This window comes from Pseudopodoces humilis, chromosome 2 (assembly GCF_049639895.1).
Source record: "Pseudopodoces humilis isolate 2021_Gansu_Grassland_sample_001 chromosome 2, ASM4963989v1, whole genome shotgun sequence".
Taxonomy (NCBI): Eukaryota; Metazoa; Chordata; class Aves; order Passeriformes; family Paridae; genus Pseudopodoces; species Pseudopodoces humilis.
Window position 1 is genome coordinate 80,381,944 of NC_142201.1, and position 25,489 is coordinate 80,407,432.

The 25,489-nt window shown below is 38.9% G+C and overlaps 1 protein-coding gene across 1 annotated transcript; it reads left to right on the top strand.

Annotated features, from left to right (window-relative positions):
- Positions 1–5,771: 5,771 nt before the first annotated feature.
- On the top strand, positions 5,772–25,293 carry RAB38 (RAB38, member RAS oncogene family). The gene is made up of 3 exons (XM_005516177.3): positions 5,772–6,031; positions 13,707–13,987; positions 24,651–25,293. Exons 1-3 carry the CDS (start codon positions 5,827–5,829, stop codon positions 24,801–24,803), a joined length of 639 nt encoding a protein of 212 aa, XP_005516234.2. The 5' UTR covers positions 5,772–5,826; the 3' UTR covers positions 24,804–25,293.
- Positions 25,294–25,489: the final 196 nt, after the last annotated feature.

The following is a 25,489-nucleotide window of genomic DNA, read 5'->3' on the forward strand; positions in this document are numbered from 1 at the left end:
TGGATCAAATGCCAGACCATCAGATTGTGGATAAAGGGAGAACAGAGGATGATGAGTGTCCTGTCCAATTCCAGGCTCCCTAGTAAAGCAAATGAGGATAGCTGAGTCCAGCAAAGGAATCCAAAGATGATTAAGAGTTTGGAGCATCATGGAGACAGAAGAGAGCTTGGACAGTTCATCTAGAGTAGAGGAGGCTTCTGGAGATCTTAAGGAATCTGTTAAGGATACAGAAAAAAACAAAATTCTATTTAAACCTTTGAAAAATGCTCTTTATTGTCTGTGTGGTCAAACACAGAAACACATTGCCCAGAGAGTGTGAAGTCTTCGTGCCTGCCTTTATTTGCCCTGCTTTGAGAAGGATGTTAGGTTCAATGGTCTCCATTCTGCCTCAGTGCCTCTGTACTATTTGAAATGACAAGGAATACAACTTACCACTAAACTCTTGATGAACTTTTATCAGTAAAAGTAGCATCTTTTGTTGTTTTGTTCAATGCTTTCAATTTACAGTAGTTACAAGGGCTTACATGTAAGCCAATGCATATTAATTTAGGATCTACTCTTACAAATTTCCCAGCACATGAAGTTGGTGCTTCTGTGTGAGCACCGTTAAAGATTGATAGTCTTCAAGAGCCAGACTTAAATCTACATGAATTGGACAAAAGTTTCACTGATGTGAGCCATGTCTCTCTGTGGAGGACAGGTTAGACTATTCTCTAAATTCCTACTGTGGGGATTTCAAACTGACCCTCGTGGGAGGGTCATAATTCAGGTTACTGATTACCAGAAATATTCTAGCTTGATTTACACATGCCCATGTGTAGCACAGTAACTGTTTGACTCTCATCACACAAATGCTCTTCAGTACCTGAAGAGGGTTAAAACTGCTGTGCTGTCAGTTTGCTCCAGGCTTTTGTTGGTAGCTCCATAGTAGCATTCCTGCAACGAGTGTGATGCTTCCACCTGCAGCCTCAGTGAGTGCTCTTACACTTTGCTTGTTGAATCTGAGGTACAACAAATTTCCTTTGGAACTGGCACATTTCAGACTAAATCTGTGCTGTATGATGCTTTCACTGCTGTCTGGCCTCAGGGACAAGCCGTTTTACTTTTCCCAGAGTATTACTGACCCCTCTGTTATTAGATTTTACCCTTGGCAGACATTCTGGTCCTTGCTTTATTGCTTTTTGAGTTGCACTGTGTTCATGTATTCCCAGGTGACTGTTGAAATACACTTGGTGTAAAATGCACTGCAGTCCATCTAAGATTTTTTCTGCAGGCTCCAAAGGATAAACCTTAATGTGGATTTTATTAGGCTGTATGAATCTATATAAAAAAAAATAGCCTTGAGAAAAGAAATTATATCAAATTATTATTAATTTTTGAGCTTGTTGGAATAGAAACATGTATTTGCATCTGTGCAAACTGACTGTGTTCACGCAGGGCTGATGGATATGGAAGCTATGTTGGAATATGCAATAAGTACTCAAACTCGATCCCTTTATCAGACCAAGGGTTGCAATTGTAAGAGAGCCACAAACTCTCACTCTTTTAATACAATGATTCATGCACCACTGGGCTGTTAACTGTGTAGCTAACAACTCTGTATTTATTCCATACCCCAGAATTAATTTGAATACAAAAGTCTGTGCAGAATGGCAAAAATCTCTGTGCAGAATGTCAATGTTTTGTATTTTTTTAAGTGGGTTACAAAATTATCTTAGGATTTATGATATTGATTTGTATGCATATGTGTATATATATGCATACACAGAGATGTGTATTAGCATGTCTCTGGATTATGCTGTCATTTATATCATATTAAATAAGATCAGTATGATGGTGTAGGTCACTCCTTTCAAGATATTCAAAGCTACCAGATATAATGTTAATAGCAGTGGTGTGAAAACCCTATGTCATTTTAGATGGCAATCTTTTGAATACATACATTTCTAACAATTTGAATTTTGGTCACCGAAATATAAGAAAATACATAAAATTATTAGAGAGCATCCAAAGGAGGGCAACAAGGATGGTGAAGGACCTTGAGGGGAGTCTATATGAGGAGCAGCTGAGGTCACTTGTTCTGTTCAGCCTGGAGAAGAGACTGGGGAGACCTCATCGCAATCTGCAACTTCCTCGTGAGGAGAAAAGGAGGGACAAGGACAAGCACTGATTTGTCTCTGATGACCAGCGACAGGACCCAAGGGAATGGCCTAAAGTTGTGTCAGGGGAGGTTGAAGCTGGATATTAGGAAAAGGTTCTTCACCCAGAGGGTGGCTGGGCACAGCCACTGGGCTCTCCAGTGAAGTGGTCACAGCACCAGCCTGACAGAATTCAAGGAGCATTTGGACAATGCTCTTGGGCACGTGGTGTGACTATTGGGGTGTCCTGTGCAGGGCCAGGAGCTGGACTTGGTGATCCTTGTGGGTCCCTTCCAACTCAGCATCTCCCATGATTCTCTGAATGTCTTTCTTTTGACAAAAACTATTGCCTGTAGTTATCCCAGACAAGCATTGTAGATTTTGAAATGTATGTTGATAATAAGTCTGGTGCTCAACGTTGACAACCTTTGCTGTGGTATATGCCACACAAAGAGGAGTGGTAAAATCCAGGATTCAGTTATGCCTTCCTTGATTCCCATCAATGTAATTGCATCTTTAATTTTCACTTCTCTCAGAGAAAAAGGTGTCTACTAATGACAGAGAAATAGTGAGGAATTTCTGAAAATTATCACTGTAAAATCAGTTTCACTTTTATGTAGAGTACAACACAGCCTGTAATGCCTTAATTTGATGGAATTTTTTAAAATGTTATTATTTAAAACTGAGATGTATAGATTTATCATCAAGTCTGCCAATTAAAAATGAATTTTAATAGACTGTTAGTATAGTATTAAAATAGAATAATGGATGGCAGAAAATACAAAAGTCAAACAGCATAGATATACATAATGTCACATGGAATTTCAATTAATTTTTACAACTATTTTATAAAGTTTAGAATGTACATATACCAGAGAAAGCACAGACAAATAGAAACACAGAAATATCAACCAAATTGCTGGCATACTTTCATGTTCTTATTGCTTGGACAGAAGCAGAGTAAGGGCTCAGAGGCAACATCTGGTTGACCCAGCCTAACAAGTTACTTGGTGTCAGCTCAGCCCTGCTAACCACCTACCACCTACAAATGCAAGCTGGTGTGGTTTACATTACCTGTCCTTAAGTGTGGTCTCAGCTAAGACAGGTTTCACTGCATCCTCTCCAGGCTCAATGTGCTTCCCTGGCCACCTCTGCCTGCAGGAGATCGCTGAGTTGCAATAACCTGTTTGTGTGCATGAAGGGATCAGCTGGCATCGTCAAACAAATCTTGCAGTGATCCTTTTAGCCATAACCAGCCCAAATTACCTGCCTTCTCCCAGGACAGTGCTGTGGCAGGGCTGCAAATTAATAATAGGTCCACACCTCCCCACCCCTGTGCCTTTGGATGGCAAGGAGACCAAACCACTACAGATACATAGTTCCAAAAAGGTGGAGCAAGGCAGGATATTTCAGGTGCATTTCAGCAGGTCATGTCTATAAAAGGTAGCTCACTTCGAAGTTAGGAGATCTGGGTAAAGCTCTTGCTCAGCAAGATGCTTCAGTCCATACTTCAGCTCAGCGAATCATCCCTCTAGCTGCAAGGAACCCTTCTGCATGCTCACCCCATGTCTGAAAACCTCACTGAACATCTCACTGGTAGCCCTACTGCCAACCCAGGGTGATTAAGCCTGTGAGGAGCTCATTGTACCAGGGTGCTGCTGGGCCAAGAATTTAGCCACATTCAGAGAAGAATTGGAGATTTAAACAAGTAACACGATTATCCAGAGCTATTACAGCTAATGCTAACAGAAACTCTGGAAGAGAGATAAAGCCTCATGCTTCTGGGTGTAGGCCAGCCTCTAACTACACTTACTAGTAGCCTAAGACCTCCAGTTACCAAATACCTGCTTTCAGGGACCTTCCAGGCACTGTTCTTCGAGCAATGGCCATCATCAAAGGGTGAAACATGAGATGTAATTTAACCCTCATCCAAAACACCAATTTTGTTATTTCTGAAATTACTAAATCCTCTCAGCCTGTTCTTTGTTTAAGCTCTAAAAGGGGAAATCTTCAGCTTTAGAGAGTAATGGTTAGAAGTACTCAAGTACTGGATCCTCTCAGGAAAGAGTGGTGCTGTAAAGGCAAGAATTTACATAGCACACACTACCAGTAATAGCAATAATGAGCTTGAATCATGCAAATATACTAAGTGATCAAACTGGTTTGCCTGTCAAGTTGTAGTCTTTTATGATGTCCATACCTGACAAGGCTAAGTCCTTTAAAATTTCTCTCCCAACAGGATACAAATGACAGCTTGTTTTTTGGAAATACAATTTATCTTATTGGGATAAAAAAATCCTCTTATGGAAAAAAGGTTCAAGGAAAATAAGATATTTTTCCTCTCAAGTTACCTGATTCTACTTTGTGCATTTATGTACATACACACACACACATACACACACATATACAAAGTTAAAATTGGAATTTAAAGACCGATTATAAAAGATTGCATAATATGAATGTTCTGGATTCTTTGTCTACTAAAGTCCAGCTTTTTGGATGGATGACAAAATTCTAATACCATTTCAGTCCACTCTTGGATAAGAACTCCATCAAATAATATTACAATAAATAAAAAATATGTTTTAATTTTATCAGGAACATCAATAAATACAAAAATTATTCACTGATAAGTTGCACACAATATTAAAATTCTGTGGGTTTGCTATTAAAGCTGCTAAAAGAATCAAACACCTCCAGGTAATGGGTAGAGGTCTCCAGCTAAGCTGCCTATGTAAAATTCTCTGAAATACAGCGACAATCATGTCAGTGGAATGATTTGATATCACTTATTTTGGAAAACATACAACTGTTGAGACACTGGCATTCATATGCTCTAATGCTGTTATGCTTTCATAACTTGTGATAATCAGAGTCATGAGATAAACCTGGATTTTTTGCATTTGAGAGTCCAGTTGTATGAGAAAAACAAAGCATGAGCTTCGTGCTGCATTCAGATGGGAGCGTGCTTATAGGTATAGAGAGACAATCACAACTATGGTAATGAAATTTAAAAATATGTATCTACTGTTAGTTAAATTTGTACAGCCCTCCTAGTATGGACACAAGTAAAGCTGCTATATATTGCTATAAATGCCACTTCTAATGATGTAGCTGCACTTACTTACACGGATTAGAACCAAATTACATCAAAAGCTAAAGTCACACTGTTTTAATTTTTGCACTTTAGTGGAGACATGAAACCTCTGATGGGAGTTTTCTGGGGTTTTTTGCAGTGACTGGCATCTTAAAGACGTCTGGAAACAAGCATAGGGTGATAGATTATCACCAAAGCAGTGATTCAAAATTTACTGCGTGTAAAACTAGTGCACAACAGAAACACTGTCCTTCCAGCAAGGAGCCAAGCAGAGTACAGGACTGTTGCATGAATTTTCCTGCAAAGTCTTTAGCAGCCAGACTAATCCCAGACACACCTCGTGCTGACCTTTACACACATACGCACAAAACTTTCTGGGAGACTTCCTTCCCCCAGTCCTTTCTTACTTCATCTCCCAGCAGGGCTGCCTGCTGGATCCTGCTTCCATACGAAGGGAGAGAGCCTCCACCTACCTTGCTCTCCTTCCTTCCCTCCCCAGTCCCTCACTCCCTCTCTTCCCCTCAGGCTGGCAGGATTCCTCGGGCAGAGCATGCAATCAGTTTGCAGAGAGCAGCCGCAGCCACAGGAAAGATGCAGAAGCACAACCAGAAGGAACACCTCTACAAGCTGCTGGTGATCGGGGACCTGGGAGTGGGCAAAACCAGCATCATCAAGCGTTATGTCCACCAGAACTTCTCCCCACACTACAGGGCCACCATCGGGGTGGACTTTGCTTTGAAGGTGCTGAACTGGGATGCTGAGACTGTGGTACGGCTGCAGCTCTGGGATATTGCAGGTGAGTGCAGAAGAGAAGCCCTTGCCCCATAATCTATCAAAAAAACAATACAAAATATAGACCCCAATTCGTTTGTACTGCTCTGAAAGCTGGGAACTGCCACTGCCTGTGCAGTGAGGGAGAGCAGATTGAGGAGAGAAAATTTTAAGGGCAGGTTGACAGTTTGGAGATTCCTTAAAACCAGGAGACTTCCAAACTAGGGAAGTCAGAGAGTCAGAGTGGAACTTCTGCTAGCTGATTTTTCTCCCAAGCCCTTGGACATATTCAGGGACCCAGACACCTCTCTCCAAATGCTCCAGTTGTTTCTCTGCAGCTGACAATGTTCAGTTTTGACTCCTTGGACTAAGAGACCTCCATGACAGGAGAAAGAGTAACAAGAATGTTCATCTTTTTAATTCGGTGGAATAGATGAGGCATTCAGTAAGATGATTAAAATTACTTTTATATTTAAAAAATAAAGAAAATGTATACCTGAGTTTATCAAAATACCTTCCTTCTTCCTCTCTCTCTGCCTTTTCTCCTTCAGTCCAATGAAAGCAACTTTTTATGTGTTTTGGAAAGAGTAATTTTTCTATTTGGTAATAATTCTGGTTGTTAAAAATATAGCTACTCATATTTAAAAACCCTTGTTCCAATATCAAGCAAAGCAAAAGACAATTTGCCCTCTCCAAGGAGAAAAATAGTAAAGAAGTCCAGATATCCCCACATGCTTACATCATTAAAACCCACAGAATTTGACATTGTTGCTGTCAGTGCTTCAGACATTTTCGATTGGCTTCAAATTAAAAATACAACTTTTTTTTATACTTCCTTTCTGAAAAATCAATCATTTTTGTTTCAGTCCACAAAATAAGTTTACCTTGATGGAATATATCCCATGCTGTAAGTAATAATTTTTCATTTAGTGAATGCAGGAAACAAATGCAATTGTAACAATAGAATACATCATCAATGTTGGCATTTGGCAACTCAGTTAAATTAAGAAGTTACTTTATTTAAGTAGGGAATAAAGGTGAACATCATATCAGCTGTTAAGCAATTGTACCAGCCTGTGGCCTGAGTTGTGGGCTCATTGATCTAGTCTGGAACAGCACCGGGTAAAACTGGTGAAATGAAAAAATTCTTGACATTCTTATCGGCGGAGGGAGTGCTTTTCTTCTGCACTGAGCTGTCTCATGTCTGAGCTTTGAATTTGGCACTGAGGTACTAAAACTTATGCAACAACGCTGCTTTATGCAAAATGTATAAACTCCACTTTTTCACATGCTAATACAGTCTTGTGTTTTTATGGTGTTAAATACATATATGCTCAGTTTTCTTTATTAAAAGATGGAGTAATGGGGCAAACATTTATTTTACTGTTCACCGGTGGCTGATTGTAACAACAAATACATATGCTGCCAGAAAAGCTTTTCTGCATGAGAAAAAAGCATTTTATAGTAAATTCTGAATGTATCAGGAACTTAAAGAATGTATTTTTCATGCCTTGTTTCAGAGATTTATTACACTACTAATCATGTGCTGGCAGATCATATGATGTAGCTTTCAGTCAGGCTGCAGAAGCAATTACACCTAGTTGTAGTACTGAATGACTAGCATGCTTTCTGAGTTATCACACATGACAGAGAGAATTACAGCACAGTACTAAATTTCATATGAATTGCCCAATTCAAAGCATCACTGTGAAGGTCAAGACAGTGGTCGGTAATAAAAAGAGTTGCTGTCTTAGCTTTAATGACTTCTGCTTAAAGAGCTTTAGCTGTTGCTGGCTGTACATAGAGAGCAAGTTCTGCAAGCAGCACGCTGAATTCAGATGATCATGGTGCAGACATAACAGTTATCACACATTAGGCATTTGGCTGGTGAGAGAAAAAGAGGTTCAGAAACAAAAGAGAAGCAAAACTGATTTGAAATATGGAGAGAATGGAATTGGCATCTCCTGGCTGTGGCTGGTCATGCATCATCATTTCCAAAATACAAATGGGCAATGAGAAGAGAGAGGAAAATAAAATCTCTGGTCTAAGAATATCCTCTCTCTTTTGGTGGACTCTCTGTTATCAGGTCAGGTTTATCTTTTGGGATAAGGAAATAAACTTTCAGTCTCTGACCAAGCTGAAGGATGTTGGTTTAGCATGCAGGACACCTTGAATTGAAGCAAATTCTGCAAATACATCAATAATAATACTGCATAATAATTCTGCAATAATACATCAATAACATGAAATATATTTCATATCAGTAATTATATATAACTACATATTTATATATGTATGTATACATAGATATCAGGTATTATTTTAGCTCTTATACCCTCTCTCCTCTCCATTATACAGACAGTGAACCAAGTACCAAGCCTGTGTGTACTCCTCCTTACCTTTCACACTGTGGATCAGTGGGCAGTAAATTGTTTAACACTCTAGCTAATTTTCTTAAAAATATTGTGAGTAAAACCAGTGTCAAGCTTATCTACATTATCAGTAGGATTTATGTACATGGTGACTTCATTGGAAGAGTGTCATGTTCTGGCTGTGGCAGGACCAAGAAGTTTTGCCTGGTTTATCCTTACCAGACATAAGAAGAAAAAGTAAATTTGGTTCATCTGGTGCCATCTAATTAAATGTAGTTAATACTTGTGTAACATATTTTTCTGTGGTTTTTAATTTTGTAAACAAAACTATAATACAATCTAACAGCTAAATGCTGAAATTGCATTTATTTAGATGAGAGAGAAATGCCAAAAAACAAGGATAACTAAATATTACACAAATTAATTCAGGGATAATGTAGGCTCTGTATCACACATTGTTACATTAAGACAGAGGTTTTAACTCATAATATATTCCTGAAACTGTGGGTGTTAGGCAGGAATCGTAGGATTAACCTTTATGTTATATGATGTTATGGTGTTTGTAACAACATGCTTTCATTAAAATATATCAACTTACATCTGATTCAGTGAAGTGCCTGAGTCTGAGGTGACTGAATGTCTAGTATTGAGTGTGGGAGGAGATATACATGATAAAATTCTCCTTGCCTTTAATTTCTTCACAACAATTCCATTTTGTTTCACCTAATATCACAAATTACCAGTTTTGGTGTTCCTGTTAAAGTGTGCCATCATCTCTACCGCTGTCATTACAACATTAAATCTTGCTCCTCAGTCAATTTCTGTCTTTATCTTTTCTGCTGCCTTTGTATGCATATCCTTTAAATTCATTAAAAAAATTGTTAGAAGGAAATCTTTAAAGGAACTCTGAATCATATTTTGCGCAAGGTTATTCTGGATAGGATTGGCCCTGCAGATGCAGGCTGGCACAGTGCTTCTGAAGAAAAGACAGCAGATCTGGGTGTATTTGCTATTCCCTTCTCTGCAAGGCTGCTCTCTGTGCTACTGTCTGTGTTTTGTGCCCAAACAGGCCAGAGATTTCTCTAAAGACCAGCTTTAGCCATAGATTTACTGCAGAGAGGAGCTTTGAACATCAGAGAGCAGAGAACAGCACATCCAAGCCTGCTCCCTGCTCTTTTTCCAGAGCCACCTCAGCATTGTCCTTATCACTCCTGCATTTGAGTGGGTTGGATTATTCATTGCTACCAAAAAGTTACTGATTTGTGTTTAAAAGTCTCATAGAGTTGGACTGATGCTTTGGGGAAAGAACAGTTCCATTTCCTTTCCTGGTCACTTTCACCTTCAGAAGCAGCAGTCTTCCCACAGATACAGACAGGTGTCTCTGCACTTGTAAAGTTTTTAGGATTGTTATGCTGCAGAGGGAGTAAGTGGAAACCTGTTCACTAATGCCAGGCACAGCACGTCCTCAGCATTTCAGGCTTTCAGCAGCTGCTAAGCATTGCGGCACATATGTATAAGTAAGATAGTCATGGTGATTTCTAGGCTAAGTTACCTTGAAATTACTGTTCTGCAAACATAAATAAGTCTCTTGCTGTGAGGGTCTTATTTGAGTAGAGATTGGCGGTGGAATCTGTGGGTCAGATCCTGCTGACAGCCTGCTTTTCCTCATTCTGGGGTGGTGAACATCAGCTCAAGGGTTGCTTAAGCTTCAGTCCATAAAGACAATTACTTGAATTCAAGTGTGAATATTCTGAAAGATGTTTTGAAGTGAAAGGTAAAAAATGTCTAAATCTTCTCCATAGTTCCCAGCTTCTCAGCGTTGGCTGAAGGCTGCCTGTAAAGCAAGGTTTTTCCCAAAAGCATTGTCTCTTAGTGGCAAGAAGTAGAACACATCATAAAACTTTTTATTGGCAGTTTTAATCAATTTTTAATTTCAATTTTTGTGCCACATTTCAGATGCTGTGGTCAAGATGGTAGAAATTATCTGAGTTTCAGAACTTTATCATTACTTTCAAAACCTTTATTAGAGATGATAATGGTTAGTGAAAATTGTAGATTACTGTACAAATTTATGTGGGGTAAATTTTTATAAACTATGGAAAATCAGCAGCTGGTTGTTTTAAACCAGTTTAAAGCTGGTTGCTTTAAACTGATAGCTTTGCCTGCTGCAGAGGTGCCACTGAGATTAGGATAAATGTGCAGGCAGCTGCCCTTCAGACAGGGAATGCTTCCCTTTAGTAGAAATCTTGTTGCTTTGTCATCTTGGTCTGACTGTGTTCACTTCCAAGTAGAGTAGGATTCATCTGAATTAACAATTAGACATTTCTTCTCATTCTCTGACTACAAAGAGACCCTAACCTTCAGTACTCCCAGTTAACTTTTTAAATCTAATTTAGGGCTGATAATCCCAACATAAAGCACCATCTCAATGGGCAAAGGCCATTGGGATTGTGGGGTTTGATGGCAAATGCCAGTGGCCTTGCAAGGGATGCAGAAAAGTATAATGGGCCAGATCAAATATTTCCCAAGCTTCTGACCCTTCCAGTGAAAAGTAAAACCAACCTTTCCCAGTCACTCTTGCAGTAAAGCAGATTCTAATGTTCAAGGCTGCCTGCGAGATGCCACTGAATATCTAATGGCTGATCTATTTTCTAGCCTAATTCCTGCCTAAGACATTGTATTGCTGAAAACCTAAGGCCAGATTTTGACATCTTTAATACATCAAACAGTGCCTATTTTTTATGAGGAATTCTACTAAATTAAAAACTTTTATGAACCTCATCTATTAATATAGGATTTTGTTCACGTAAGTGAGAATCTGTGGTAAAAAAGAGTACTTTTGCATCCTTAGACATTATTTAGTTCTCCAAGCTCAATGCAAATACTAGAGATTACCTTTTCCACAATTTAAATTAAATAAAAGTCATTATGCAAATGTCATAAAACTAAAACTCTGCTTTATAAAGCATCTATTTTTCCATTCAAACTTGCCTAATGTCTTTCTGTCAAGTATATTGATACATTGATTATAACTGATGGAGAAAAAATCACTTCAAAAAGAGTTTAGCCAGTTAGTCCAGCAGCTCCATTCTTTTTCTTTGAGGTGGTCAGTGGTGGATATTGGTTATCCCTGTCTTCCTACAAAATGCATCTTTTACAAACATGTTGGCTTTTTTGTGCAGTGAAAATCCTGTATATCTGAAAAAGCAGCTGGAATCCAGAGGAAGAATCAGTGTCATACAGTTTGTCAGAAATTTTTGGGCCACTATGAGGCAGAAGATCACAATTTAGGAGCCTTTTATTCCTTTAGTAACTTTCTTCATGGTGAATGAATTCATGCTGCAATGAATAATTTAGTTGATGTTCTGTGACACTACGTCCCACCTATCTTAACAATCTATTTCCCAATAAATATGTGTGAGGCCTGAGTTGAGCTGCTCTTACATCACCTACAGTTTAAGCATCTCAATAACTTTGTATGAGAAGTATAAAGTATCAGTGAAATACAATATCCATCAAAAAACTTTTTCTATATGGTGCTGCTTACCTCACTGCTATGTTCCTAATCAGACCTTGGCTTTTGGTGGAAGGCACCTTCTTGCAGATGAAAAAAGAATTTCTCAACAAGCAGATTATTGAATAGCACATGACTTAGCCATTCATCTGATTAGCCCACTGATAGGAATCATAAGACATTTGAATAAATTATAGACAAAAGAAATTTTGAATATGACCTCTTCTTTCCCAGAAATAATCTATTTCTATCTTGCTTTATCAATAGGACACAGTGTTTCCTTAAGATTAAAAAAATTTGACATGAATTTGGAGAAGACAGGCTTCGTCTTTGGTTTCTGTATCATGTGAATGGCTTTCTCCTTGCTGCCACAGTGCTTAAAACCAAAGATAAACATCACAAACTGATGGTGTTGACCCTCTAAGAGGGTTCAGTGCCATTTCCATTAAATTAAAGTGCATGGTCTAGAAGCCCAGAAATCGGCACTTTTTCCTTCTCAGCCCTCCCTTACATTTGACAGCACAATTTCCATCAGATAAATTCTCCGCAGGTAGCCTTCCTGGGGTCAGAGGCAGACTGCCAATCTTCTTGTCTTCCTAACCTACTCAAAATTGCTCATGTTGGGAAAGTAAGGCTACAAATAGATTTGCAGTCAGTGCTTCTGGTTCCATAGCACTTTTTCCCAGTTATGGATGCATACATACATGCATACATGTATGGATACATACAAGAGTTGTCATGCTTAAAAAGGGCTATAGTTGTGAAATATTTCAGGAGCTTATAATTCTTCTTTGGATCACAGCTCTGCTGTACACATTTGTAGAAAATCTATTTTTTATTTTCAAGAAAAGTTCTGTGTAATTTATTTTTTCAGAGTTCCCATGAAAACAGCACATATATTAACAAATCCACAGCTGATCAACATACCACATCCTGATGTCATGTGTTAATGTGTTCATACTTCTAATCATATAAAATGATATTTACAAATGTCCATGTTTGAATATACTGATGTAGTTAGCTCACGAAAATTCTGTCCTTTCCCAGAAAGCACTTCGAATTCAGCAAATAAAACCATGAAGCTTCTGAACAGATCTAGTATGAAACTCTCCTCACAGATCTTTTCACTATAGCAATGCAGCTCTTCATATTGCTACTGCTGTGCTACTTCTTAGAGCACTTTCCATGTTTGTAAGGCTTTTAATTCAGATTCCTCACCTCTGTGTTTTAGTTTGCCAATAAAAATAAACTTGTAATTACTCTGATGCCTGGTATGGCTCCAAAGCTATATTATGTTACTGCTGGTTATTATCATTTGCATGAGAATATGCAGGATCCTCCTCATGCATGAGGAGTTCAGTTGTGTTAGATGTTTTAGACAAAATACCATAGTATCAAGGAGCTTCCAATCTGATACCTGTATTTTTTTGTGAGTCTTGTTGAAAGTCCTATAATGTACCTAAAGACTCATGGTACTGTCTACAGACTGAGAAATTTGGCAGCCTAATAAGACACTTATTATTCACTTATTACACTTACTATTCACTTATAATGAACTTCATTAAATTTCCTTGAGTGTTGGATTGCAAATTCCTTTTTCATGCAATACTCTCCTACATTTTCATACAGGTTATTTTAGCATGGTACTTATAATTATTTAGGCAGAGAGTATTTTCCCAGGGACTTATAAAATGAAGTCCTGCCTTCAGTAATGTTATCTTAGAAAACCTGCTATGTGAAATACTGACCTAGACTGGGAGCACTGATTTTTACAAGGTGGTGTTTTTTTCCCTCTCCTACTTTCTTCATTACAGGACAGGAAAGATTTGGAAACATGACCAGGGTGTATTACAGAGAAGCTATGGGGGCGTTTATTGTCTTTGATGTTACAAGACCTGCAACGTTTGAAGCAGTGACAAAATGGAAAGAGGACTTGGACTCTAAGTTGGTTCTTCCAAATGGCAAACCTGTGCCAGCAGTCCTTTTAGCAAACAAATGTGACCAGGGAATAGATGTTCTTATCAACAACGGCATCAAGATGGATCAGTTCTGCAAAGAGAATGGGTTCGTGGGCTGGTTTGAAACATCAGCCAAGGTAATGTTTATGTTTCTTTTCAAATGTTTCTAAGAACAGAGAAATCAACTCCTAAAATAGTTAATTTGATCTAAATGTGCACCTTGAAAAGCTTCTCTCTTGGTGGTATTAATTAAAGGTGGATTTGTAAATATATAGTATGCATTTCTATTTCTTTTAGGTCTTTTATTGCAAAATTCTGAAATGCAGCTGCTGTAATATGTAAAGTATGTACCCAGTCAACAGGTTACTGCACAATAGCCTGGGAGAAAGATTACCTTAGGCAAGGCATAAAAGCTACCTCTTATGCATGATAATAGGATGTTTTTTATCATTCTCAATGTTCAGTATTATCTCTAAATATTTATATAACCACTTTGCCTGAGAAATGCTGATTTGAGACAAGAGCTTCATTGCCTTAGAACCAAAATAAAGTCAGTCCATTGTAGTGCTTGTACAATGTTCACTGTTATAAGTTCTCATTCTCAAAAGCCTTTTCAAAAAAATCACATATCTGGGGAATAAGGAAATATCAGTGGTCAAAGTGCTGAATGAGCTGCTCTCAGGTTCAATTCTTTGCCTTGGTACAGATTTCCTGAGTTCATGGAATACTGAGATAAAAATCAGAAAGGGCACTCAGACTTTCAAATTATAAAAGGCCTAAAGTACATTGGTACTGTCAATCAATTTAAGTTGTCTCAGATAATTTCAGTTCATGCAGGATTTGGAGAGCTAGCATGTGAAATATTGATTCAAATACAACAATTCAGTGTATATTGTGTTGATTGTATCCTCCTATCATGAAAGCTGGTGTCACCATTGACAGCTCTGGGGAACTTTTAGATATTTGAAATGTAAACACTTTGGTTCTGGTTTAAAGTAAATTTTTAGTAGTCTGAAAGCCAAAATGCTACATTTGATTGTTTAATTATTTTTAAACACTATATGTAAGATACTGAAGAGCTTTTAGGGTGCATATTTGTATTTTACTACTCTGGTCTTGACACCTTCTTTAAGCATTAATATTTAAAAGGTATTTCACTTGTAATCAGCAGAAGCAACAGCAAGGGAATAGCAGCATATCCCAGACTGCCTAAAGCATTGCATGAATTCTGGGCTGAGATGGCAGCTTTTCAGGACTTAAAAGGAGTTTATAACAAAGATGGGAACAAACCTGTTATGAGGGCCTGATGTGATAGGACAAGGGATCATGGTTTTAAACTAAAAGAAGGCAGATTTACACTAGAGATAAGGATTTTTTTTTTTTACAAGGGTGCTAAAACACTGGAACAAGTTGCCCAGAAATGGTGGATGCTCCATCCCTGGAAACATTGAAGGCTAGATTGGATTTGGCTCTGAGCAGCCTGATCTAGCTGAGAATGTCCCTGCCCTGGCTGGCAAGTTAGGCAAGATGACTTGAAGAAGTCCCTTTCAACCCAAACCATTCTATGATTCTATGATTTTATGTCTTTGTAATTTATGTCATTGCTTTCCTACTGAATGGGTCTCAATTCTAGCCACTGTTTCTTTAAAATGCCATTTATAGGGAGAAATTTTGGTGTAGGCAGCTGTAAACTCTCTTGCTCCACATCAGGGCACTTCTTGTTCCTTCATGTGCAGCACCTGGTTTGTATTCAGGTCTGTGGGTCATCTGCTGATTTGTGTTGGGTGAGGCCAAGAGAATCCAGTGTTCCTCCTTATGAAAAACTACATTTTACTAGGAGAATGGAATCTGTACCATGAATTCCATACATCAGTCTCCAGCAAGCACATGTCCACCACTCAAAAAGGACAACCACATTTATTGTGCCAAGGGTCATTTCAGGTCATGACAGAAAAGGAATATGCAAATGATTTCAAAGATCTCAGAGAGGTTTTACAATGATGATGGAGCAAGTCTGAGGCAGAACTATGGAAGTATAAAAGATGTAAAAAGGACATACATTTTTTAAAAGTCACAACAGAGGAAATTTTTCCAAGTTTCTCCTAGCTGCATAGAATTAAGATTTTCTGGTTTTTTAGACATGGTAAATACCTAGATTCTTCCTACACTATTTGAATCCAAAACCCAAGCAGTCCCCAGGTTGCCAATGCAATCATGTAGGAACAGAAAAAAATCCAGCTATGACAAGACTTGTTTTCAAAAGCCACTCAGAAGGGAATGGTGGGAGTTGAGGGCGCACAGCTGTTATCAGATCCTTCTCTGCTGCTATACACCAGAGGCTAGGACCTGCTGTTCTGCAGTCCACACACCTGATTTCCACCCAGAATTGGAGGCTCCTGACTTTAAAATTACACAAAGAACCATTCCAGTAAAGATGGTAGAGTCACAACATTTAAACTAAGTTAGATCAAAATAATTTCTCCACTTGGTCTAAGTTCTAAAGTAAACCCTACACTTACTTTTCTAAACAAAAGTTATTATTACTACTATTTTAGAATTCTGGATATTATATGTACCTAGTATTCTTTCAGCCTAGGGCATCATAAGTAATTGAACTTGGGCCTGGGAAAAATAAATAACTTTGTTTTCTACAGAGAATGGAAGATCTTCTGAAGCAGAATAAGATGAACAAAGGAGTCATCACATTGCAGCTAACAGTTTTAGCAGTTCAAATAAGTAATAACTCTCTTTTTGTGGTACCCTGGAATAATTAGATCTCCTGAGATTTTCTGGAGATGTGCTTCGAAATGTTAAGGCCTTGAGCAAACTGAATACAATTTATGCATTTTGGAAAAACAAAGGTGATAACTTATAAAAATAACATATTTTCATTATGGTTGCTTTGCATGCCATATATGTACCTACCATATTTCAAGCTGTCAATGATTTTAAGCTGTTGTCCGTAGCATTGGAAAATCACTATATTATTCCCTGGTGCTATTTTTGTAAGTTAACAGCTCCAATATAAAATATTTGAGCCACCTAATACAGTCTTATTATTAGTTTTGATTCTTACATTAATGTGAAGGAAATAGAGCTCTTTCAGTCTTCTTCTGCCTACAAAGTCAGAAGATTTTGTTTGGATAGTTTTCCATGTGAGAAGGGCCTTATTGGGCAACACCACCTCACAGTATAGTCACAAGTTACATTATTGCCATATATCCGGTGGTGAGCCTGGTCTCTTTTATATCTGCATGTCTACTTCACTTATATTGTTTGCTGTATAAGAGGCACATCCCCAGATAGTCACAAAATAACCCTTAATAGTAAATTCTTTAATAAATTTCATGACCATAACTATTGTGAAAGATTCATTCTTTTAAAGAAAGGAAATTTCTTCTTCTTGTCACACATTTAATTATCCAGCACATGGCCAGAGCAGCTGAGAGCTCCACTCACATTTCCAAGCCTTTAAACTGTTTTCACCAGCATTCCTAGTTCAAAGAGGTGAGCTTTTGACTTGGATTAGAAAAGAAGAAATTTCAAGCTTATTATCACTTTATAATGAAAATGGAACTTGTGCAACAAAATGGACAAGTCAGGTAAAACTAAGTGTGATTGAAAGTACCTAATTCAGAAATAACTTGAAATACCTGATGACTGGCCATGGCTGTGCTGTTATTATGCCTGAGTTCCTCTTTTCCCTGCTGTAGTTCTGCTGTCAGCAATACAGAATTAGATGAAAAGACATTCATGTTTTGTCCAAATTGCCCAGAAAGGCTGGTAGCTGTGCTTTTCAGATCCTTACAAAACTAGGTGAAGCACACAGCTTCTTGTCTCCTGAGCATCATGGCCTGGAGACTGATGAGCAGTCTGAGTCTCTGGACTATTTGGATACATTCTATTTGTACCAGGACAGTGTTATAGAATCTTTCTGCCTCTAAATAATGTGTCTAAATAAGATGTCCTTTATTCAGCTTTTGTTTGACAGGTGCATCAGCATAGATTCAGAATGAGTTGGGTTGGCAGGGACCTTAAAAATCATCTGGTAGCCCCTAAATGCTGGGCTAGCAATCAAAAGTCCTCCTTGCCACTGATCTGCTGTGTTACCTTCAGAAAGTCATTCTCTCCTCTGTTCCAGTCTTCCTTTCAAAAAGCAAGGACATTAATTCTTCCTGTTTTACCAGGGAATACTGTGAATAATCCAAGCTCTATTAGCCCTTGTTTAAATCACAGATTCTTCAGTTCTTTTGACTGGACAATTATTATGAGAGATAAAAAAAAACAAGCTATGCAGTAGACTTGTAGAGGAATGGGATAAGCAGTTCTGATTTCCATAAAGAAAAACAAGGTTTGGACATGTATTTGAATTAGGCAGACACTTTAAACTAATCTGCTGATCTGGTAGCTTAAATCCAAGCAATCCATTTGAGACTGCCAGACCCAGTTAGGGATGTGTGGCCCAATAGATTGTCTTTTTAATTCACTAAAAAAAGTCTAACCAATCTCACTGTACAGTCTTAGAAAATATTTCAGATTCTGCCATAAAGCAAGAAATAAAGCTGACATTTAATGTGAGAGGTTTTGTTTCAGGTGTACAGTCACTTTGTGCAGAATCCTCTGCAGAGTTTGTTTCCTGTAATTAAAAGGAGTTGATTCAGATCGTCCTATGGGTATTAGAACAGTCCTGTAGTTCTCTGGATCACATTTATGAAATGCATTATTTAGTGCTGTCCCAAAACTGGAAATTCAGAGAATCACAAAATTGTTGAGATCAGAAAGTCATTTAGTGAAATAATTTTGTTGCAGGATATTCAACCAGCTGTAAGAATTCAATCACAGAAATGATCTTGTTCTCAGAGTTGCAGTCATGGGAATTCACATCCATTAATTTAATGTTCATGCATCCAGATGGCTTTTGACTTGTATGGCTGCATTTCCCTAGAAACACCACTGCAGGAATGCAGCACAACCATCTTAATAAGGCTCTGTTCCCTGCAGTTTCCAGGGAGTTCTGCTAAGGGAGCATGTGGAGTCATTTCCTCAGAGTACTAGCTCTAGGGGAGTGCAAGTTAAAGCATCTTTCAAGACATTTCCTTGCTCCTGGATTTTAGTGCAGTATGGAAATAAAATGTGGAAGCTATGAGCCTCTCACTAGGCTCCTATCTAATACCTGGATATTTCAAAATTTGTGAATATTTGCTTATGGGAAGTCAATTACCTTCAAATGCAGTAGTAGTCTAAGGTCGTGTCTCTAGGCAGAGCTGATTTAGAGCTCCCCAAGCGCTCTGTGCCTGGATTCACACTGTTCTTCACCCTCGTTTTCAAAACTCAGATTCAGTAAGAGGGAAAAACTGACAATTTATAAAGTGAATAGCATTCTAACAGAAAACAGCCAGATAGTCAAATCTAAGATATGTACATGGCAAAGAAACAAAAAGTTCTTTCATCTGAAAGTGAGACAGGCACTTAAAACTTTCCAGTTTTAAGTGCCTACATTTTCAGTCTACAAAGAGCTAAAAGCCAGTCTAATCTGTGGGAACTTATTTCCTATATTAAAATAGAATGCCCTAAATGTTAATGTTCTGCATCTGCAGTAGAGATGGAAGATAAGTAGGAAGGTAATCCAGAATACAAATCAATTGCTGAGCTTTGAGTCACATTCAATAATGTATTTATTTTCCCTTTAGTTGATTGTTGCTTACAAGACATTATTTCCAATAGCAATCAGTTCCAGGGTTTTAAATAATGCAGCTCTCTTTCCCTGACTTCAGTTGCTATCCTTTCCATAAAACTGCCCTTTGAAAGTATATCTTTTAATAAGATCGATCTACAAAGCAAACACTAATTTCATTTATGTCCTCCAGTGTTCCTTTCTGGATTTCAGAGATTACTCAGAGTTATTTTCTTTGCCTTGTTCTGTTTGGTAATAGAATAGAGCAGTGTGTTCTGATTTTCACTTTTGCATTCCTTCTGGATGAGGCTAGGAGAAATACCAGCACAAGCAGTCAGGCATTGACACAGAAGCAGGGTTCAGATCCTTGTTCTGGAAGATTTTGGCATATTGATGCAGGATAAATCACTTAGGGATGGATTCACAACTCATCTCTTGCACTGACTGGGATGCTGGGGCTTACTGAGCCACACAGAAATGGGCTAGGCACCTCAGGGGACAGGGAAAGGCAAGATGTGTGGGAAAGGCTTTTATAAAGGCTGGCATGCTGAATCAGGAATTCAGGACTGATAAAGACACCATCATATGGGTAAGATCCTTTTTGGTCTTGCAATAAAAGCTCTCTCTTAGGAGAGAGGTTCCCTGAGAAAGGAAAGTGTTGCATATTTTACTTTATAATGTGAAGACTTCATCCCATGCCATCTCCCACTTCCCAACTAGCCACCACATGCTGGACCAAGTTTCATGTGGCTCTGCATTTTCTCCTTTTGATAAATGGCCATAGCAGCACTTCCCTATCACAGAAAGCTGCTGTCCAGATAAACACATCAAAGTGCTGAGTAATACCAGCCTCAAAAGCAATGTAGGGAGAAAGAGTGTCTCCTGTGTTTGGAGAACTGTGAAGATAAAAGTGGCCTCAGTGAAGACTGGGTAAGGAGAGGAGGAGAGGAGAGGAGAGGAGAGGAGAGGAGAGGAGAGGAGAGGAGAGGAGAGGAGAGGAGAGGAGAGGAGAGGAGGGGAGGGGAGGAGAGGAGAGGAGGGGAGGAGGAGAGGAGAGGAGAGGAGAGGAGAGGAGGTGAGGAGAGGGGGGGAGAGGAGAGGAGAGGAGAGGAGAGGAGAGGAGAGGAGAGGAGAGGAGAGGAGAGGAGAGGAGAGGAGAGGAGAGGAGAGGAGAGGAGAGGAGAGGAGAGAGGAGAGAGGAGAGGAGAGGAGAGGAGAGGAGAGGAGAGGAGAGGAGAGGAGAGGAGAGGAGAGGAGAGGAGAGGAGAGGAGAGGAGAGGAGAGGAGAGGAGAGGAGAGGAGAGGAGAGGAGAGGAGAGGAGAGGAGAGGAGAGGAGAGGAGAGGAGAGGAGAGAGGAGAGGAGAGGAGAGGAGAGGAGAGGAGAGGAGAGGAGAGGAGAGGAGAGGAGAGGAGAGGAGAGGAGAGGAGAGGAGAGGAGAGGAGAGGAGAGGAGAGGAGAGGAGAGGAGAGGAGAGGAGAGAGGAGAGGAGAGGAGAGGAGAGGAGAGGAGAGGAGAGGAGAGGAGAGGAGAGGAGAGGAGGAGAGGAGAGGAGAGGAGAGGAGAGGAGAGGAGAGGAGAGGAGAGGAGAGGAGAGGAGAGGAGAGGAGAGGAGAGGAGAGGAGAGGAGAAAATAAAACTAAAAATAAGTCTGAACTTCAGCAATCATCACAATTCCTGTGCTGTTCTTTTGCAGGAAAGCCTGGAGGTGACAGTTATGGCATTTCAACATAGAGACCCACTGAAAGATATTTTTTCACTCCACTGTATCACCCATATTTTCTTTCATTTTTGAAACATAATTAATTTTATTTTTAGGTATAATTGAGGCAGTTTACATGTCTCAATACCATTAGTAGGATGTCTGTGATTATTCCTCTCTGTCCAATCTTATGCTCTGATTGTTGGTTTCTTCATGTTTGAGTGGATTTTCACTTTCTCCTTTGTCTCTTTCCTCCCCTTGATTGCCTTTCAACACTTCATGCACTCTAAAATCACCAGGCCTCTGGATGTCTGTGTTTGGATGGCAGATCACCTTCCACTGTCTGTAGCTCTTTCACTGCCTAGCAGAATATAGATTTTTCTTTTGCAAAACACACTATAGGAGGAGAAGTGGAGAAATCAATATTTCATTAGTCAGACCAGAATACAGCAATGTCTCATCTGCAGGTCTAGGATGCCACAGGATTAAGGTTGTAACAAATGGCAGTAGCAGCATCAGAGAGGAAGTGGTCAAGGCAGGGATCTGGGACAGCAGGATTTGCTTTGTTGGCATGACCACAGGCTCCTTGCAGCGGGTGACTTAACATATTACTTCTCATCCATGCTGTGTGCCAGTTGTCGTCTGAACCACAGGAGCAGGCTGGAGCTAGACATAAACTCAAAACCGGCTGTGCTGTCAGCCAGGGTCACCCTTCCTCTTCCTCCCCTTGTACCCTAGCTGAAATTGTCATCCACACAGCTTAAAGAGTTCATATAAATGTTAAGGATGAGAAAATTCCTCTCTAGACTCAGGAGAGTACTTTTTATTCATTCCCTCTTTTTTTATTTTTCTTGTTTGAGTACTGGCTGGAGCATTTTTATTTTTCTGCATTTTTAGGCTCATGTCTGGCACATGAACTTCCATCTATCACCAGCAGGGATGAGGGGTATCCACCTATACCCATTTTATGCTTTTGTGGGCTTGGCTCCTTCCCCCTTTCCCAATGCTGTAAAATGGTAGCCTCTGAAAAAGAGGGTTGCTGTTAATACATCTGAACTTTAATCAATTTGGGCAGATTCTTAGGCAGTGTCTAAGACATTATTGAATAAACACATGCTGCCATTTCAACACAGAAGCAGCACATGGGCAAATGAAATGCCCATCAGTCCATCACAGCACAAAAGACTTTTACATTCCTGTTTTTGTGCATTTAAAAATCCTATTTTGGCTTCAGTTTTCCAAGCACTGAGAGATGTTTTTCATTGTCTGTTTGTTTGGTTTTTTTCCTAATAAAATTTCACAGTGGTCTGAAAAGTGTTTTCAGTGCATGCTTGAGGAATTTTCTAGTCTGGTCTGAGAGAGCCATGTGATATAGAAGAATTTTAACATCTCAGTATAGAGGTGATTCCCAGTTCCATATTACTTTCTAGAGGTTACTATGTACATTACTTTTCTAAATAGTAATTTAGAGAATTTAAGTGTCGTTCTATTAGGAACGGCTGGGAAGAACGACACAGACTCTCAAGGAGTCTGAACAGGAGAATTCCCTAGTTTATTACTTTAGACTTGTTTTATAGACTGGTTCATAGAAAGTACAGAAATGAAACTCTTATTGGTTAGTTAACAGCTACATCACCATCATTGGTCAGTGGTGCACACCACCTCCTGACCTTCTCCTGCAAAGAAAACAAGGGACAGACAAACAGCACCTGCAAGGGCTGTTTTCTGTCTTTGAGGGTTGTTTTTAAATCCTCCCATGAATTTCTCAGGCTAGCTTCTCAGGCAGGACTGAACCCCGCGGCCTGCAATAACCACAGGCACTCTGGTTCAGATTTAGCATCCATATTTAAGAATACTTTCTAAAGTATTGGGGGTTTACAGCTTACTGATATTCTTTACATACAAAATATTTAAGTTCATGTGTGTCATTGAAGGAACCTGTGAAGTCTTGCACTAATTAACATATTTAGTTAGATCCACTGTACTATGGTGGAAAGGGATGGGCAATGGAATTTGTGGAGTTTCGCCAATGATTTCAAGGGGATTGGACGAAGTCAGTCGCACAGAATCCATTCCTATAGCTTTTGGTTTTCCTATAAATATGTCTTCTCTACTGAAACATATATTTCTTTCTTTTATAGCTAGTTTATGGCCTCAGTACAGCAGGCTCCAGATTGACATCCAGAGGGACCTGGACATGCTTGAGAATTGGGACTAGATGGCATTTAACTGTCCCTTACAATCAAAACCATTCTATGACTCAGTGATTCAGCTTGAAAACCTGGGTAATCTTAGGCTGCAAACAAAATGTCTTTACTGAGCAAGAGTAGTGTGTGCATATACACACAAATGTATGCCTATATATCAGTACACATTTCCATATGGATGTATGTGGATGTGTGATAAAATTTCCTAAAAGATTGAAACTACAGGGGAGTTTCTATCTCCTGCTTTATAAAATAAGTAATCAATGCCAATAGTTACACTGGAAGAGTGCTTTTTAAGCCAGAAAGCCTGACTTTGCATTCCAAACATATTGGTGGCTGTTATTAAACATAAATAAATAAATAAAATCTTTACTCAGCACTACTGCTTATTTTCTGTGCTGCATTGAGCTGTGTCTCACTGATCAGGTGTTTCAGCTTTATTTATTCTACAAACCAGGTAAGGGCTGCTGCAAGTTAAATGTCCAGTTGATATCAGGCACATGTAGGAAAAGATGTGCTTTAGCCTTCATTTTAAGTGCCTAGAGTGAGGATTTCTGTCCTACAAATCAAATCAGCAGTGATATATCTCTTCTGAAGCAGTGCATCAGAGGTGCAGTGCATTGCAGTCAGCCTCAACAAGAAATAAGGCAGGACTCCAAATCATACAGATTTTTTTTTTCTGTTTTGTGAGTAATTTGAGATTGTATCCTTTTTCAGTGAAACTGGCCCACCACAGGTGTCATTGTGAGCCCTGCATACAGAAATCTTGAAACTGTGGGAAAGGCTTTAAAAAATAAGTGCTATACATGGTTGCAATTGCTGGTAGGTAATTAACAATTTGGAAATAAGCAACCATTATTCAAGCAGTGAAATATGGTCTTTGGAGCTTTATTTCAGGCACTGGTCTTCAACACCTTTCTGGAATTTGTTTTTTATTTTTTTTTAGTTTGTTGAAGCAATCAAATCACCAAGAGATTGAGGTAATTTAAAATCAGCTCTGTGTACATTTTAAAAGAGAAATGTATCATAATACATATAAAACTTAACCAACTTCAAAACTCCAGTAAGCACTATTTAACACAGCCAGTTTTGAAAACTGTTTATTAAGGTAAGTAGCTTTTGATGTTGCTGAGAGAAAAGTTTAATTATGCACAGGAAATATGCAACATGGTTTAATTAGTATTGACTAATCAACCTCTCTTTCTCTTTTACTTGCAGGAAAATATAAACATCAATGAAGCGTCGAGATGCTTGGTGAAACACATAATTGCTAGTGAGAGTGATCCAGTTCAGTCTGTTGAACCAGATATTATAAAACCACACTTGAATTCCTCCAAGATTGTCAGTTGTTCAGCTTGCTTTAAATCCTAAGAGACTTCCAGGCAAGAGCTGAACAACTATGATTCACAATTTATACTTTATTCAAAGAAACCAGCCTGCCCACATTTTCCCTAAGCAGATTGCCATTTTCTTTAAAATATATTTAAATTTTACCTTTCTTTTTTCAGCTAAAATTTATTATGAGATATTCATTGATAGTAACTGTTCAAAACTCTCTTTAGCTGTTGGTCAAACAAGACTCATATCAAACCCTATTTCTTTGCCATGTGGTTTCTGAAAACTGTTATTTGTGATGTGACTGTGGCAGCACCTTAATTGTCCATTGATTTCCAGGGTGTTTTCTCAATATCTTGACCAAGGAAATGTCATCATTGCATTCTTTGTCACCCCTCAAACTTGAACGATCTTGTTTCATATGAGGAAGGTGATGATGAAAACAAAGTTGAGCTGTTCAGAAAGAGATACCAAGAATGCTCACAGTTAAATATTCCCATTGCAATTTCAGTCTCCTTGATGCAGTGCCAGGACTGAACATGAAGGAACATTTCACATCATTCAGTTCTCCAGAAGATCTGAGCTTCTGAGACAGATGAAGAATTGGCTCCCTCTTTCTGAGGAATTGCACCCTCATAGTTGATAGCATTATCTTAAATGAAGCAAAGTGGAACAAGTCAAGGGTGAGGGGTGACAAAACAGGCAATCAAGGGTACAGTCTC

Coding starts and splice junctions, on each gene's coding strand:
- RAB38 (XM_005516177.3), top strand. CDS start 5,827: ATGCAGAAGCACAACCAGAAGGAACACCTCTACAAGCTGCTGGTGATC. Junction 6,032..13,706: donor GCAGCTCTGGGATATTGCAG/GTGAGTGCAGAA, acceptor TCTTCATTACAG/GACAGGAAAGATTTGGAAAC. Junction 13,988..24,650: donor GGTTTGAAACATCAGCCAAG/GTAATGTTTATG, acceptor TTTTACTTGCAG/GAAAATATAAACATCAATGA.